This window comes from Stegodyphus dumicola, chromosome 4 (assembly GCF_044657685.1).
Source record: "Stegodyphus dumicola isolate Sdum_Otavi_A_Nest chromosome 4, ASM4465768v1".
Taxonomy (NCBI): Eukaryota; Metazoa; Arthropoda; class Arachnida; order Araneae; family Eresidae; genus Stegodyphus; species Stegodyphus dumicola.
In genome coordinates, this window is record NC_140771.1 from 172,944,437 (window position 1) to 172,962,846 (window position 18,410).

Here is an 18,410-nt window from a genome sequence, read left to right on the forward strand (position 1 = left end):
TTTTCATTGAAATATTAAATAGGAGATTTGCAGTGGTTAAAAATATTTCTACAATATGTCATTAATTAAATAAATAATTAGTAAAGCAGATGCAAAATTAATTAAATTTTTTTTTTTTTCAGTTTAGAGAAAAATTTCTCACCTGGAATCCTTTTTTTCCTCTCCACCATGAAGATTCTTCAGGAGGTGGCATGTCTATCACAGAAATAATGTCACCTACCTGAAAATTTAAAAGCTTCGTTCAGTTTTATAACTGTACACATTTTGCATTGTAATCAGGGACTGAATATGTTTTTAAAAGCATTTTTATAACATTAACTTATAGAGAAAAAAGAAAACTGTTTGCTTAAATTTTCAAAATCTTTCGACACTACATTGATGATTACTATTTATATACTGTATTCATGAGCATTTTTATACATATAACAATCATCACTTACACCAGCATTTTTACACAACAGCATACTTATACAGTCAAAAATATGTATATACTATACATACACATTGGAGTTGGTAATCAACAATCAAATGACCGTTTTTATAATTTTAAAATAATAATAATAATTTGAATAATAATAATAATAATAATAATAATAATAATAATAATAATAATAATAATAATAATATATATATATTTAAAAAAAAAAGCTCAACTATCTGAAATTTTCAGGTATCCAGAACTCGTCATTTCACGAGTTTTCCAGATAGTTCAACTTTTCCTGGACATTAACTGAAATGTCTAAATTATTTAGTTAGAAATCTTGTATGATATGTACAATAATATTAACTGTAATAGCTGGTACATAATATTAAAAAAAAAAAAAAAATTATAGCTTGTTAACAGAATTAGATAATCAAATTCCATGTATTAATTTTAAAAAGTATGTGTTTCTCTGCCTTTTAAGCTGAGAGAAGCTTCAAGTTTAACATTTTGCTATTTACATTGCAGAAATTTGCAACAGAAAAAAAGTTTTTATTTTGTAGCATTATATATTATACTACATTGCGTTAGTTATATCCTTCTATAAATATAATCATACACATAAAAATTATAACTGGCTATCTTACAAATTATATCAAACATTTTGCTCTTTATATTTCAGAATTTGCAACAGAAAAAAGGTTTTTATTTTGTAGCAATAAATATTATACATCGCATTAGAAATATCCTTTTATAACTATAATCATACTCATAAAAATTATAACTGGCTATCTTACAAATTATATCAGTTAAATATAAATTATTTTAATAATTAGCTATATTATTAAAATTGCGGAAAAAGTTATAAATCATTAAGATGTTTACCTTCGATTTGCTCCGTTTGTTAATGAAATGTAACTATAATCAGAAAGATTAATATGGTATGAAATCGTTTTCTGCCATTATGTAAAGAAAGTAAGTAAAAGATCTTAAATAATTCAGAATGACAATTATTCCAAGCCGCATGAATGATAAATATTCCAAATAATAATGGATAATAGTAGCCTTATATTTAACTAAGCTCTGCTTTAACTAGTTAAAGAAAAAAATCATTTTTCACGGCATTTAATTTTAAAATAAGGAGCAATGACTGCGTTGTCGTTAAATTTAACTGCACTGTTCAAAAAATTACAATGCAATTTCATTCACACGTTTATACATTCTCTTCACGTAATTTTCCCCCGTCTCTGAATTTGAGTTTCGGTTGAATAGCGCCATCTATCGACAAACGAACACAAAAAAAGCCTCGCTAAATGACGGAGTAATTAAATCAATTAGTAGTTAGCCTTAGCAAAGAAGAAAATGCTGAAAGCGTAAGATTCATGCATGTTCATGGATCTAAACAATCTTAACAATCTCATAAGATTCTATATCATTTTTATTTTGCATCATTAAAAAATATTCAACAGCAATAATGGTACGGTGAAGATCTCTAAAAATAAATTTAAAATTAAAAAAAAATTCTTATGTTATATACTTGCGGTTTCAGAGTCATAGCATTTGAAAAATAAAAACTTTTATTACACTGAATTCTTTAGATGTAGCACAATCGAAGCGAGTAGAATAATTTGTTTTTCACGTATTTTTTTACTTCAGATACTAGTTTTTTAAATATTGCTTTAGCTGAGATATGCGAAGAAGTCTCATCTTTAACCGTCAGCTCAGTATGCTGTTAACTAAATATTTTTACGATTTAGAGTTTTAAAAGAAATAAATTAAAACTGTTTCCCATTTGAAAAAATAAAATTATTCTAAAAAAATTTAAGTTAGTATTTTAAAGCACTAATTTTATTGGCTAAAACAGAAACAGTATTTTCTGATCAGAATGCCTCTAATTTGTTTTGATTTAACATTTTAAACGGAATAAATTAATTTTTAATTAATAACTTTTAAGTAACACTTTATTAGAATAAACTTTGTACGGTTATTATTATTTTAATTAATGAATAGAAAGTAATGCCGAGTTATTATGATTTAGAACTTTACTATAACTTCTCTTTCCCGTTTCTTTACCAGAAATGTAAATGAGTTAGACAGTATTTAAGTCGATAGTTTTGGATTGTAAGACAGAGCGTTTGTCTGCCTCTGAGGTCATGGTACTAAGTTTCGTTAGATCTGGTAAGATTGTAAATTCTTTGGTTTTACATATTTGCTGCCGACATTTAAATCGTTATGTCGGCGAAAACCTCTGAGCCAACTTAGAATTGAAAAACAATTATGAAGTCTTTGACTTCTAGGCTTAGTTTTAAATTTGATTTTGACTGTTACTTGCAGTTGATGCTGTTAAGCACAAGAAGGGTTGTTATGTTCAAGTTCTGTTTTAACCAAAGGTTGTTTTAAACCTTTTCAAGTCTCTGTTGTTACTTCAGGCATAGCGATAATTCGCTCAAAGTCTCTTAGGAGTTTGACATTATTTATGCTACAGAAGAAATTCAAAACTTTATAACTTAACTTAACGCCGTTTGGGCGTAATATCAAATCTGAAAACTTTCTTTTAAAAATTAAAGTTTTCAGATTTGATATTACGTCCAAACGGGCGTTTTTTTTCATTTGCGGACACATATACGTTTCAAGAACATTTGGGCTAACGTCACTTTGTGCTGAAAATACTTAAAAACAGTATATTTTTAGAATTTCCGATACACCTCGCGCACTGAAGATAAAAATGTTTTATTCCGTACAGTGTTGCCACTGCTCGGTTTGAAATCGTTGAGTGTTTTAATCAAAAATTCGTTAAGTTTTTACAAAATATGAAATACATAATAAATTCGAAATTCAAAATTCACGTTTCCAGGTGTCTATATTCTGGTGAAAGATTATGTTATACAAAATTTGATGACTCTAGGTACCGTTGTTTTTTCATAATGCAAAAACATACATACATTCATACACATTCTTCGTTATTTTATTTCTTTAATACAGGGAGATAATATTTGGTGGCAACAATTTGAAAAGTGATTCAGCGCTTTTGAAACAGCAAAATGCTGTTTCAAGACTTAACGCCCCTTTGGGCTTAAAAAAAAGTTCGTGTGTTTCAAAATTATTTGAACAGTAATCAACTATTCTTTAAAAGAGCGAATTACTTACCCGTATGAGCAAATGTATAAGCATATTACGTATAAGCATATGTGCTCAGGATAGTTCTAACTCATATCTGATGTCTTCTAGCATCCTCAGGATGTTTAATTGTTTATTCTGAAATGCCGCTTTTGATCATAAAACATTTTAAGGACGTTAATTTTGCTGTTATCAAACTCATGACATGAAACTAATATATACAATGGAATCTTGGATCATGAGCGTTTGAATTAACGAACAATTCAATTCATGAACAAACTACTTGAATAAGAAACTCCTCGGATGACGAAAGGTGTCTAGAGTTCGCAATATATAATGTTCAACGATGTTCTGAGATAATCTATGCCATATACTTAACGCTCAAGGACTTTTGGAAACATCCTTTTATTTTTTAATATTTTCCAGTATTTAACCTTTCCACCATATCCCTTTACAAACCTTCCATTACCTTTTTTATTGCCTATTTTAATCTTTTATTTTTCTCAATATTTCCCTTTACAAAGTCTGGCAGCAAGGGACTCGTAGGGACCATGTGTGTGTATGTGTATTTTAATTACGGCAAAGCACACTAGGGCTATCTGCCTAAGGGGAGGGATGCCTTTCGTGGAGGACTTTCTAAGGGAAACTGGCTCGTATACACGTTACACATGGGGAAAACCACGAAAACACCCATGCAGCCAGCCCGTTCGCGGGATTCGAACCTCGGACCGAACTACCAGTGTTCAGCGACTTTACCGCTCGGCCGCTGGTGGGCCGTAGGGACCATGAATTTGGCTTGAAAGAAATTCTAGCTAAATTAAGTTGCAGGCAGAGACTTTGAGCGCCTTGATACGAACTTTTTAAGTTATCTATTATACCGTGTCTGTAAGCAAGACCGTGAGCTAGGAGGTTTACAAAGAAGACGCGGCGAAGTTATTAGAAGATCATAAAAATGAGCTCAACAAGAAAGAATTATAACTTCAGAAGATTCAGAAGAAGCAACAAAAGGCGATTGTGGGTGAAAGGTCTTCAGCCGAAGAAGAAAAAAAAAAAAAAAAAGTGATCCCAGTTCTCCGATCCGAGAAATATGTACAAAATGGGGTGTAAGATGCAAAGTTTTCGTTGACGATATCACTCAGATAAATCAGAATAAGCATTTTCAGTGGCAATGGATTGGATTAAGACTTTGATGCCCCCATATACATTTACGCCATTTTTTCTGTCCACTCATTCTTTCGTATTGGTTAAGCTGTATCATATATTCTATCGCATAACTGCTTATTTTGCATAATGGTTAATCCAGTTCTGGTCTCAATTCAGAAGCATTTTAAAACATAGGCAACAGCAAATCACGTCTCACGAATCTTAAATGAAACAACGACCCGCTGAGTCTAAAGGAAGAGTCCCAGTGCAGTGACGCTTAGACACAAAGAAAAGATGGAAACAGTTACCTGATGATTTTATGGAAAGTATCTTCTAACATCTAACAATAATAATCGCAGCTAAACATTAACAGCATATAATCAATATATGCATATAAACAATACCAGCAATAATATATTAAATAAGAGCATATAAAAATAACTGCAATAATATAATCGCATCTAGTCTATAACAGACACTTCATCATTTTCAACTTACGTCATATAATCTCCTTCAAAAGGTACAATAAAGGAAAATATAAGTTTTCGTCTATTTCATATGCTTGATATTATGATTATCTTCTCGTTTTATATTTCATGATTTCTGTTTTTAGTTATGAACTTTTTTGGTTTATAAAATTTGTATATCAAGTACTGTTTCAAAATTTGAATAAGCAGGCATCTGTGACCCAGAAACGAATTAATAAATTTTACCTTCTTACAGACAAAAATTGTTCCGGTTTACGAACGTCCTTCAAGAACGAATTAAATTTGTGAATCGAGATTACACTGTACTTTCTTTCAGGCAGACATGACTTAAATTTTGTGAACTTTCAAATGAATTATTATTCAGAAACAATATTGGCTGATGTCGTGTTCGCTAAGAGTTGGATTAATCCATTAGGTACTAAGACCGTTCAAGCAATCGGGAATAACATTGGTATTTTCAAGTTCAGCTTCTTAATCCCTCATTAATTCTTAACTAACACTCTTGATGTTTTCCCCAAATACATTAGGAGTGGACATCTATAAGATTTTCTCAACTGAAGGCATAAATACATTCTGCTGTATACTGTCACTATAAGGATCTTGGTTTCAGTTTTTAATTGTGTATTTTCATTTTTAATGAATAAAGAAATAATTAAACAAAAATTTAACAAATTTATTAAACCGGAAATAATGATTCAACACGCTAACGGAAAACCAACACGGCCAAGGCAAAGTCGCAAGATTCTTAGGACGCGGACGCGGGACGGAAATGCGGGAATTCCATTCACACCTGCGACACAGGGTCTAAGCCGCACCCACTTAGAGAAGCTAAAAATCTGCGCATGCGTTGGATGTGTCTACAACTTTCCCGCTCTGTTTTCCCATTCAGGTTTCAGGCGTTTGTTCTGATTGGTCGGCGCTTATCCCAAGTCGGCATAAAGTTGAAAACTTCGAACTTTATACCAAGAGCCCTAAACCAGGTTTTGTGACGTAGCACAGACTGGTTGCCTAGCAACGCAGCTCTGCTTAAACCACTTATGCCCCTTATACCGTCGTCTGAACGCAGCTTTAGAAAACGAACTACAAAAGTAACATTTGCTCATACTTACTTCGAGTGAGATCTCATCTGAAGCTTGGGATGCATACCTCTTAATCACATAAGCAGCAGCAACAGCAGGTGTGTTGATTGCTGCTTCGTCTGTAACTATAAGCCTATTACCTCTGTTGTCCAACTATGAAAGATATTATATCAAGTTATAAATAAGAAATTAATACATTTTAATCGGGAATGAAAATGGGAGATTTGAAAAATAGGGAATAAATTCAAATCTAAAGTGGTATATGCATAGGCGATAAGATTAAACGAAGATTAAATAAAATTAAATAATGAATAAATAATTTTATATAAATATTAAACGAAAGTGGATCAATTATTTTATTGTTTTATTTTACAACATAACAAATTTGCGCAACAATTGAACAGTAAAGTTAACAAAATAATTCAACTTATGAAATTAATGAAAAATTTCACTGTGCACTACGTTTCGGTTAAAACCACTATTTAACACTGCCATACATTAATAAGCATTGATCAGTTGAATACGTCTATGGCACACACATTTTCTTCTCTTCGACTTTTCTAATATGAAATACACAAAGTGTTGAAGATGGAAGGGTTGCAGTTTTCGGTATTTATGATCCATACAAATCACATTTTTAATCAACTCAAAGAGAAACTACGAAATAAAAATTAGAAGTATAATACTTAAGGAAATTACAGCGTTTCTGCTATCATACCGTAATTTTGCTATTAAGGTATACTTTAAGGTGTAATGTTAATTAATTTGCAAATGAGATTAATATGATTTAAAGTAAAACTGCAAATAAAAATGTTCCTCTTTCTTTAAATGTGACCCTAGATATGGCACTTACGATTTCAAAGTTTCTCAAAATGAGCAGAGAAATTTACAAAAATATTTCCAACCTTGTAAGTAAGTACAACATTGTAAATATAAAATGTAAACTTTTGTGTAAGTTCCATTATGAGCTAAAATTCTGATTGTTAAAACAGTCATTATGCTTTATAAATATTGATTCTAGACGTGTACTTCCAATTACAAAATTTTATGAAAATGATAACGAATTTTACGAAAAAAATTTCAAACCAACAACTGGAAGGATGGTGGAAATAAAATTTAACATTTTATATACGCTTTTAGCAAAATCTCTTATTAGCAAAATACTCATTATCCTTTAATAAGTTGAATAAAAATGTTTCAATGCCCTTTTTGCTCAAGGTTCAGAAAGCTATAAATAAATAATAGTTTCATGAGGCCGGTTACAAATTTAACGACGAGTGGTAATGGAGTCATAAATCAACAGGGCGAGGTTTTGTTTTTTAGATCCTTCTTAATGATATAGCATGATATTGCGTTGGATTCTAATTATTGAAAAGTTATATAATTCAGTAAACTCGTTGTCGAATAATTTCGCGAAGGCTCCAAGAAGGTGTACGTTTGGAAGTTTGTATTTCGGTCTCATCATGTTAGATTTTCTCGTTCTTGGACACAATTAATTCGTCGATCTTCTCTGAGTAATATCTCAAGCTCAGAAAAATAAAGAGCAAAAGCAACAGTTTGTATTTATTAGGTATTTTAGACTAATTAAAAACCAGTTATTGTGATTAAAATCTTTACTGTAACTTCTCCTTTCCTTAGTCCTCGTCAGAATGCAAATTCATTGTTTGAATATTTAATTCGAGGGTTTTGAATGTTTAACAGTTAGAGCTTTTGGCAGCCTCGCCTGCAATTTATGTCCTATATCCGGGTCTAACAAATAATATTCCGGCTTTAGCCATTTTGCTAGCCGACGGTAAAAACTCACCGTTAAAATATTTGAGCCAACTTAAAAAGATTATTTTGTGTAGTCTCAATACGTTATTTGAATTTGAATTTCAACTTATGTTATTTTAAACACCCGCAAGTGGCGGAGGTTATTTGTATGCACAAGCAGTGCCTTCTATTTAACTTAAAGATTTAGTAAAAAAAAAAAAAAAAGTTTAAGCTTCTCAAGACTTCGTCATCTTAATTCAGACTGGACCGATAACTCTTTTGTCATTCTAGCAGGGACTAGACTAGAAGACCCTGGTCGAATGACAAAGCAACCTCTAGACAACTAGAATCCTACATATTTAACGTAGTAATGAAGTGAAGCCTGTAACCATCTTTTTCGAATACTCTGTAGAACCTCAAATAGCAAATCTCGTATTCTATTTAAGTCACTGAAATTTTTAAATTGGCAAATGGTATTTTGCATCATCACTTTTTGTAACCAGGCATATCTGGTTCTAAAATTGGCAGTGTTTTCGGCAAATGACAAGAAATGTTTTGGCAGATGATGGCAGTGTTTTGTACTACAATCAATGAAAAAATGTATACCGATAACCTACTGCAGGACAATAACGAGTCAAGCTCACCTGCTAACACCATGATAAGGCAAAATGGCTATAAAAAGAAGCCATTTTTAGTTATTTGCACTAGAATACTGAAAGAAACAAATACCTTTAATTAGTATTATGAAACTGTTTCGAACTATAATAGTCCAAGTAATGCACATACTTTGGCATTCTGTCAAAAAAGTTCCATCGTTTCATGGAAAAAATATTTCCGTCTTCACGAATACTTTCGGATAAAGATGCATAGTTTGAAAATGTACAGTTCAACTGTCAGTGCAGGATTTATGTATAAGCCACACGAGCTACAGCTTAGCCCCCCCCAAATGTAAATATAATATGAACATAGTATTAAAATATTGTATAACAGACTTTATAAAGGCCCCTAAGCTATTTACCTCAAATTGCTTAGGGCCTTATCAAGTCCAAATCCGGCTCTGTCAACAGTACGTATTCATCCTCATCTCTTGCTAAAGTACAAAAGGTGAACATTTTTTATGAATGTGAAGATGTTTCATGCATACCAAATATGGAATTAAGTCGAAGAATCCTAAAAGCTGTCTGTCAAGGCTAGGTCTGTAATTATCAACAATTATTTTTGCTTTCTCCTCAATTTATAAAATAGCGAAAAGCTAATTTTAAGCTAAGGAAAAAGTCAGCAACTTTAAACCTTTTCAATAAAGAATAACAGGTTTATTATTTCGAATAAAAGGTAACATTTTTCATTTATTTAAAACTAATTTATATGTACATGGATAAAAATAGCCAAGGATTTGTGAGATGCTCAAACTGGTATGCTACATTACTTTCATTTCCGTGGTGGTGCTTTAAATTAAACTTTAATTAAAACAATGGCTTGTTTTTCTAACAGCAGCTGGTTACTATTGAACGCAGCATCACGTAGTTTAGCGGCGGTAGTTTGGAAAAAGCACAGTTTTTATTTCCAGAAAAATTAGGAATGTAAGAATGCAAAAGCTCACCTCCAGCCAGTTAAGAACGGGTCCGCAGTTGATAAGACTCCCAGCCAGCTGGGAAAAGCGCTCCAAGTACTGCGTCAACATCGTCCGCAGAGCATCCTGTAAATGAGAAAAAGGAGAAAAATATCAATCACCTCTCCTCTCCTAAACGTGAGGAGGAAATTTTCTCCTCAGCATCCTATCGTTAAACATACAGAACCACGCCGCGAATTTATTTTCACCTCGCGTTCGATACGGAGTTCAAAAACCGGAAGCGTGAATTTCCCCACCTCCTGAGCGCGTTCGCCCTTTCTTTTTAGAACGTTTCTATATTAATAGCAGCGCATAAATTTCAGACTTTAAAAGTATCTAAATGATTCTCGATGTTGAAAAGATGAAATTTAAAATTAGACAAAATGAAATTCTAGATTAATTAGTTTTAAGCAGTAAGCATTGAATTCCGTGATCGAGTTAACGCTCAGTCATCCAGTTCATTTGAACAATATTCGTCCATATTTTTCCAGAAGTAAAAATATTCTGCGGATATTTTTGATGATTTTTTTAAGATAGTATTATATTCATTATCGAAAAATTGCTAGCAGAATTATTTCACGATAAAATTAATCTAATAAAGCAAATCTTTAGCAGATATCCTTAAAATGCCTAGTTTCATACATAATACCCAAAGCCAAACTAAAGTTACTTTTTAAAATTGAGTTTATGAAAAAACATCTTTAGATTGGCAGATTTTGAATAAAACTCCTTAGATTCAATGGTCATGCGAAAAAACATGAAACGCGTGTAAACGTGTGAAATATGTTACAAATCGGATTGGCGATTTAAATTTTTAGATTTTTGGTTTTACGAGTAATTGCAAAATACTTGAGGACTACCTGTCTAGCAGAAGTGATTCCCTCGTGGAGGAATTTCTAAAAGAAATTAGCTCGTATTCACATGAGGAAAACCAACCATGCAACCAGGGAATTCGTCTGGATTCGAACCCAAAAAGAACTATCAGCATTGAGAATCTTTAATCGCTCAGCCATTGATAGAGCGGTGAAGGTTTAAGAAGGCGGCATCGTAATTTTGTTAAAAGCAACTGACTCTCAGATTTGTTCCCGTTAACAAGGGTTTCCGTGTGTTCTTGTACACGCATGTGTTTGAGATCTTCGGTCCTTCTATCATGCGAAATCAAAAAATCGCAATGATAAAAGGTACACACATCGCAAATATTTCGAGTAAACGCAACTGCAAAATTTCAATAGCAAAGGATCGTATCTGCTTGGCAAAATAAGTTACGAAGAGTCGTCTGTGTAGAATTTTGTACAGCACAGAAGTATTTTACGTTTTTTCGCAGTTACAAATCCAAAATTCTTAAACAACAACTTGAGGCACTTGTAATTCACTCTTTAGCAAGACAGAGCTGAAAGAACAATTTCGATCATGCTTTATTCTCATTCAAGAACTGGAACACTTTCAGGCACACTACTTCAGTGATGAAACTGTCTTGCTTTACTTTTATAGACTGTACAGTCATTGGAATTCTTGAAGCAGTAGACGTGAAAAATGTGCAAAGGCCTCGCCGGGACTCGAACCTTGACCTCTCGAAACGCGCCGAGTGTGCTACAGTTACACCACGAAGGCATGCTGGAATGAGGGAGAAAATACCTTATAATTAGAGGCGACCCAAACAAGATCATAAGGTATATTTTTAGACTATTTGGATCGGATGGTATTCCTCTCATTTGTAACCTTATAAAATAATCCATGAAAAGCCCACCAATAGCCGGATGAATGCGCAAAATACTAGTAGTTACTGCTTATCTACCACGCGAATGAGTTCCGTGAGAATGTCTACAGCTGTCTGTTGCCGTAAGGAACAGGCCATCCAAAGGATATGACAGCAGTCCCGAAACCCTGAGTTCGAATGCCAGAAAAAGGCAGGGATGTTTACAAACACATAGAATCTTTGAGGCCACAGCTAGCTGAAATCCTATCTAGATGTTGGGGATAGGGGAAGAGACGTGGGAGGTCCTCAACCATCCCAAGAAGATCTGTCTAGGAATTTCGAATTGGAAAAACTTTAACAGTTAACTAAGTGCAGCATTACCTCAATCACTTATGGTACTGCAGATGTCCTGGTCCAGCTTCTACCCGTACTTCCCATAAAAATGGGTCCTAACCCATTTACCGTACTGCTGTCTTGACAAAACGCATTTTTAGCCATCTTAGTGCATTTACTCACAAGCTGTCGGTATACGCTTTTTCATTTTTGCCAGAAGTAAGATTCTCATTATAATATTATTTTGTCTTTTCCCTGGACAACATTCGCCAAGAAAAAATAACAATATTTTTATTTTTACCCGACTCGTACTACTTGAAATATGTAAGGACTGCTACCAGCGCCAGCTTCGCTAGTTTTCCTTCCCCTTATCGATTAATCTTCGATGATGCACCCTCGATAATGTTTTCAATGATCAGACGGCTAAGAAAAATATGCGTTAGGCCAAAAAACTTCATGGTTGGTGAGGGGGGAAGCACTCGATTTCAGTCGCCAGAATTCATGTTTTTGGATGTAAATAACATAATTTTAAGATGCATAATTATCATAACAAATGTTTAGAATAAAAAACAGCCATGAGAAATATGTTGTAAATTGATGGAAGTATGATCAAAAGCTGACAGAACTGGCACTTCTAGCAACTCGTTACACTTTGAGTAAATATTTAATGAATTCCTTTGAATAATAATGCTTCAATATTTGCAATGAATTCCAGGTATTTTCTTGGAAAATTTCCCAACGGAAATTCCATTTGGATGGTCCTAGTCAACCATGCTTAATTTACTGCATAATTAATTCCGTGCTTAAGCCCAAATCTATATCGAAACTATCCGTTAGACCAATAATTATTCCGGTTTTCAATAGTAAGGTACCAAATATCAATATCGAGCTTATTGTACTGTAAATCACATTGCATTCTAGCACGTACGATTTTAATAAGCACAAGATTGAAACTTTTCGGAATGAATTTTAAATGAAAATTATTTGAATTAAAAAAAAAAAAGTCTGAAAGCTTTCATAGTTTATATTATGCCCAAACGCGCGTTCCCCCCCCCATCCATTTACAGCGCATTTCGAGCGCATTTGGGCTAATAATGCTATATTGGACTAAAAATAAATGAAAATAGCCCATCTTTAGAATTTCCGATAGACAGTCTCGCGCGCTGGAGATAAAAATATTTTATTCCTTACAGTGTTGCCACTGTTTGCTTTGCAATCGTTGAGTCTGTTAATCAAAAATTCTTTAAAGTTTTACAAAATATAAAATAGGCAATGAAATAAATTTGAAATTCCAAATTTGGGCTTCCAGGTGCCGATGTTTAGGTGGAGGTCTATTTTATTCAAAATTTAATGACTCTAGGTACCATTGTTATTACACAATGCGTGAAATATACATACATTCATGTAGATTCTTCATTATTTGTTTCTTTAAATATAATATAGAGTGACAATATTTGGTGGCAACAAGTTGAAAAGTGATTTAACGCAAGACTCCGTTGAAACTAATAGCCCTTCTAGGCTAGCGCCCATTTGGGCTTAAAAAAGAATGTACTTGTAATTTATCTTTGCTGCTTACTGCAACCGCGTATTTCGGAATTTAAATTATTCACGTAATTTTTTCCTCTCGATTTCCGAGCGATAATAAAATATGTGATGAAATACGGTATAACAATTTTAATGGAAGAAAATTGTTTACGATACATATGGTCAAGGGAGTTTTTTCAGAGATGTTGGGGGGGGGGCTGTTCGCCAATTATAGATGTACAGATCTTTCATTGATGAAAATAATGAAATTGGTATTAATTATATAACCATTTATCATTTGGTGTTATTCCGTTTATCATGATTAATTTCTATTTATGTTTCTCAAACACGAATCCATATTTAATTTTGAAATAATTACACAAAACGTATTGCAATGACATTGTTTAGCAGCTATTTATAAATTAATGGCACAGGTTCTAAATACAGCGGGAAAAGTATCCAAACATCCATGACATATGAAAATAAAAATGATCGAGCGTGAAATAAAAAAAAAAAAAAGAAAAGAAAAGTAGATGAAAGTTTAGTAAATAAACTAAGCTGCTGGCTTATAAAAATAGTTGGAAAAAAAGTACAATAAAACAACTAAAAAAATGAAATTACAAACGGAAAAGTAGGAGAGGTTCCACTTTCAGCAAATACCATCCATTTCCTGCGAGGCGAAGTGGGCAGGTCAGAAGCAATAATAATAAAAAAGTCGACCTTACGCAAGGTCGTTTACCATTCCATTCTCATCGTTCCTTTCTCTTCTTTTGTGTACAATTCTTTAAAAGCACGCGGGCGTGTGCCTTTCGAAAATTGAGACCTGTCCACCCATATGTTGGTCATTTTTCTAATAAATTTCACCATCCGTGGAGAAGGACACATAATACGAAAAAATAACTAAATAAAAAAGAAGGCGTGGACCACGGATTGTGTTGATCCAGGCTTGTCACACCCACACTTTATCGCAAGAATACTAAGTTACACCCAAACATAGGAACTCAACTTGAAGAAGAGATTGCACGTGTTGACTGATTTATGGCCTGTAAGATTCTTTTTCAAATACTGGTTTCTGTTAGTAAATTAAGGCTGCAATGATATTACCGAATGTATCATTCACGTGGGAGGAAAAACAGCAACTGTTTGTTGAACAAACATTATCTAATTTAATTCAGAATAAAAATTTATTTCTTAAGTTATTCCGCCTTAGCACGTGGCCATGACTTGATTAAGCCAATATGAGGCCTTAGGCAGCGGCAAGACTTACAGCTAATCGAGGCCCGGGGCAGAAATCTCCCTGGAGACCCCCTTATTGGAGTCATCATCATAAAAATCATCAACACAAATAAAAAACCAACATTCATTTAATTAAAACTAAATAGTTAAAATGGTTTGAAAAACAAACAAAAAAAAAAAAAAATTCTTCAGACCGCAGAAAAAACAGCTTACATCTACCAAACATATATTAAAAAAAGTTTATTAATCGCCATTTTTGACGCTTTTGAGAAATGTTTTTTAACTTTTCCGACAATAACAAAACAAAAACAAAAAAAAACTATTTTGAGGGCAGTTTTGATTTTAGAAATATTTATTTTTAACGATTCATCAAAATTAATGTTTTCAGCTACTGCTTTTTCAACAGAAAGGATTGCCAAACCGTTAAATTTTATAAGGCTAAGGCTTCTCTCGCAAAAATTAGTTGAAACCAAATACATGCTTTCAAAAAGGTTTTTAGTGTCAAATACAAGTTAGGGATTGATTCTTGGAGGTTCATTTCCACACTAAACTTTAACATTTTCAATGGAGACCATTTTTTTTTTGCTTCGTCCTTTTTTATATTCCTACATATAGGTACAACATATATGTAAAAACTTAAAATTCTCCCGAGGTCCCTCCTATCAGAGTACTGGGATGGTATTCCCCTCTTCAATTCGTCCTTGGCCTTTGACACGTACTTATTCAGGGTGCCACTTCGTCACTTTTATATCGGAAAATACAACTGTAAAGAACGACGTGGTTGTCTTAAGACATTCGATATCTGGAACATTAAACGTGGGATTCGTGGGCCATAATTTCCCAATGTTTATTTGTTCACTGCCCTCTTTTCAAGGCTTCTTTTTACTCAGTGCCCCTTGGAGGATGTTCAATGCCCCCTTAACCTAACATTAAACGCCCCCCTTACCCTAACATTAAAACAAGGCTGGGCGGCAGCATAGCGCGACAGAATTTAAGGCCAGAAAAAATTTTAGAATTTAGAGAAGTAACGAACAGCAGAATTTAGAGATGGCAACATTTTTGGAATTTAAGTAAGGCACTGGGTAGCAGAATTTAGAGGTGATAAAAATTTTAAATTCAGTGAGGCACCGGGCAGTAGAATTTAGGACCCACAGGGATTGTAGCTGGCAGCAAAATGCCTAGAGTCTGCCCTGCCTTTAAATTGATCTCGAAGCATCCTGTAGCCCCATGGAGACAGAAAGCCTGCTATCATGCTTAAGCTGTTATTGCGTGTCCTTTGGAGGAGAAATTCCACTATATGTGCACCCCGGCCGAGGCCCAGGAGGACAAGCGAAATAATTCGAACAATTGGTTGTTGAGGTACATGGGCATACAAGGCCCTTTGAAGGAAATACATTGAAATCCTGTGTTGCTACAAGTGAACAGTATATCAAAAGCTTAAAAGCTGCACTGCGTAAATTATAGGATTATTTACATCACTTTCATAGAATCATATACTGTACTATACTATAGGAACTCTTTACATAATACATGCAAGTATCAAAATAGTAACTCACTGGTATATTTACATACTATTTACAAAATAACGGTTTAGACAAATTAAACGTTACGTGAGGCTGAGCAATGTACTTCGCAGATCTGGGGGTAGAAACTAACTGGAAATGTATCAAAACGTTTAGATTATTTACTGCGCTTGCACAAAATCAAATTAATAATTAAAACACGTCTATGCCGTCGAAAAAAAAAAACGGTAACCATTAAGGATTTTAAAAATCATTTTTGATACTCAGCCTACGAAAACATATATACATTACTGTCATATCACGTGCAATGATAGATATTGAAAAGACGTAGTGTTATTAGTGAGTCATTTATATTATTGCAAGAACGGTTTGGTTTGGTTTGGTTTATGCGATTACAGTAGAGCCTCGAGGGCTACCTGCCTAAGGAGAGAGATGCGTCGTGAGGGACTTTCTAAAAGAAACTGACTCGTATACACGGTAACATGGGAAACCACGAAAACGCCTTTGCAACCAGTCCTTTCACAGGATTCGAACCTCAGACCGAGCTACCAGTGTTCAGCGACTTTACCTCTCTGTCTCGGGAGAGCCCCTTGCAGGAACGAACTTGTGGTCAGGCTTTTAGAGTTTTAGCCTAACAGTCTGTAACTTTCGATCCCTTGGAATTAAAAAAAAAAAAAAAAATTTAACTTATACAGAGTTTGGAGTATAACGTGCGAAGGGTTCAACTGATATAATTTATTATGATTAATGTAAAGATGCATAATTGTATAATTAAGTGAATGTTTAAATATTTATTCAAAAATATTTATGCCTCCAAATTTTCCAAGCATGTTCATATTGGCTACTTGTTTCTTAATGTGCCTTTGCTGCCTCACGAACCAATGACGCTCATGTTAGGAAACTATGGTCCAGTTAACAATCAGGCCCTGCACATAATGGCATGCAGGAACGTACTACAAGAGAAGGGATTTTGAAGAACATTAAAGCATATGTATCTATATATCAGAATATAAAAAAGACGAAGCTAAAATGTGGTCTGCATTGCAAATATTAAAATTTGCTGTAGAAATGGACTCCCAAGAAACAGTCCCCAGCTGCTTCTTGCGACAGAAACTTTTCAAACTTGAAATTGATTAAAAGCTATCTTCGATCAACAATGAGCGAAGTAAGGCTTAACGGTTTGGTGTGTGTGTGATTATGGCAAAGCTTCAAGGGCTATCTGCCTAAGGGGAGGGATGCCTTCGTGGAGGACTTTCTAAGGGAAACTGGCTCGTATACACGTTACACATGGGGAAAACCACGAAAACGCCCATGCAGCCAGCCCGTTCGCGGGATTCGAACCTCGGACCGAACTACCAGTGTTCAGCGACTTTACCGCTCGGCCGCTGGTGGGCCCCTTAACGGTTTGGCAATCCTTTCCATTAAAAATGCAGTAGCAAACGCATACATTTCGACAAAGCTTTTAAAAAAATTTTAGAAAACAGAGTTCTCAGTTTTAGCTTTTATACTGACAGAAAAGTTCAAAACACATTTTTAACTCTTCAAAAATGGCAGATTCATAAGCTTTTTTAAATATATGTTTCTCTGTTAGATGTAAGTTGTTTTTAATTTAATCCTAAGATTTTTTGCTTTTTCAAATCATTTAAATTATTTAATAATAATTTATTTTAATTAAATAATGGTTAATTAAATATTCGCGTTAACATTTTGTATGGTGATTGTTCCAAATAAAAGTGGCTATAATAAAAAGTTAATATAAGAAAAGGCAAAGTGTCTTTACAGACACTCCAGCTAGATCCAGCTTAGGATTTTATATGATAAAATTTGGTATAAACTAAATTTTTCCTAAATTAATAAGAGTAAAATTTCAACTCTCTTACTTTCTTTATATACATCAAACCAGTTAGTAAATCTATTATCATTTCAACATAAATGTCGAAAATCTTTCTTTAAATTTATCTTACCTCTTCACCACTTACATGCGACATGCGAAAATTGTCCTTAATTTCGTTCAAGGGGGGGGGGAGGGAATTTTTTTTAAAATTCTAATATTAGTAATGGCGAATTTAGGAAAGGAAGCCCATCTCACTTGACATCCCTTTGAGCTTTCAAATGCTCACTTAATTTTAAGACAAAGGGTATGTCTAGTGATTTATCAAAAAAATCAATTTTATTTGGGTCCTTTTGGACTCAAAGCCCCTAGCAACTGCGACATGCGCGACCTCCTGCCTTTGGTTAATAGCAGATACATTTTCATCAGTAACAAGTACCAGAAATCACAGTACGAATATTGGAGGAGGAGCTATGTAACGCCTTCTACGGAGATAAAAAGGGGAAAAAACAATTAGCGTTACTATAAAAGAAGAATAGGGTAAGAAGATTTAGCTATTGAGGGATAATAAAAGAAAGGATAAAAGAAATCCGAAGCAAGGGAAGAAAAATTAAAAATTAGAAGTTACTAATTAAATAGTTTTTTTTCACAGTGCCCA

At 33.7% G+C, this 18,410-nt stretch overlaps 1 protein-coding gene across 7 annotated transcripts in view; it reads right to left on the bottom strand.

The window, feature by feature from the left end:
• LOC118197748 (uncharacterized) overlaps positions 1-18,410 on the bottom strand; it is a 429,345-nt gene that overhangs the window by 21,629 nt on the left and 389,306 nt on the right. For all 7 annotated transcript variants that reach the window (XM_085815784.1, XM_085815785.1, XM_085815783.1 and 4 more), the window contains 3 exons: positions 9,601-9,696; positions 6,279-6,401; positions 143-220 (listed from right to left, as the gene is read on the bottom strand). In XM_085815784.1, coding sequence (XP_085671910.1) covers positions 143-220; positions 6,279-6,401; positions 9,601-9,696 — 297 coding nt within the window. The remainder of the gene's footprint in view (positions 1-142; positions 221-6,278; positions 6,402-9,600; positions 9,697-18,410) is intronic.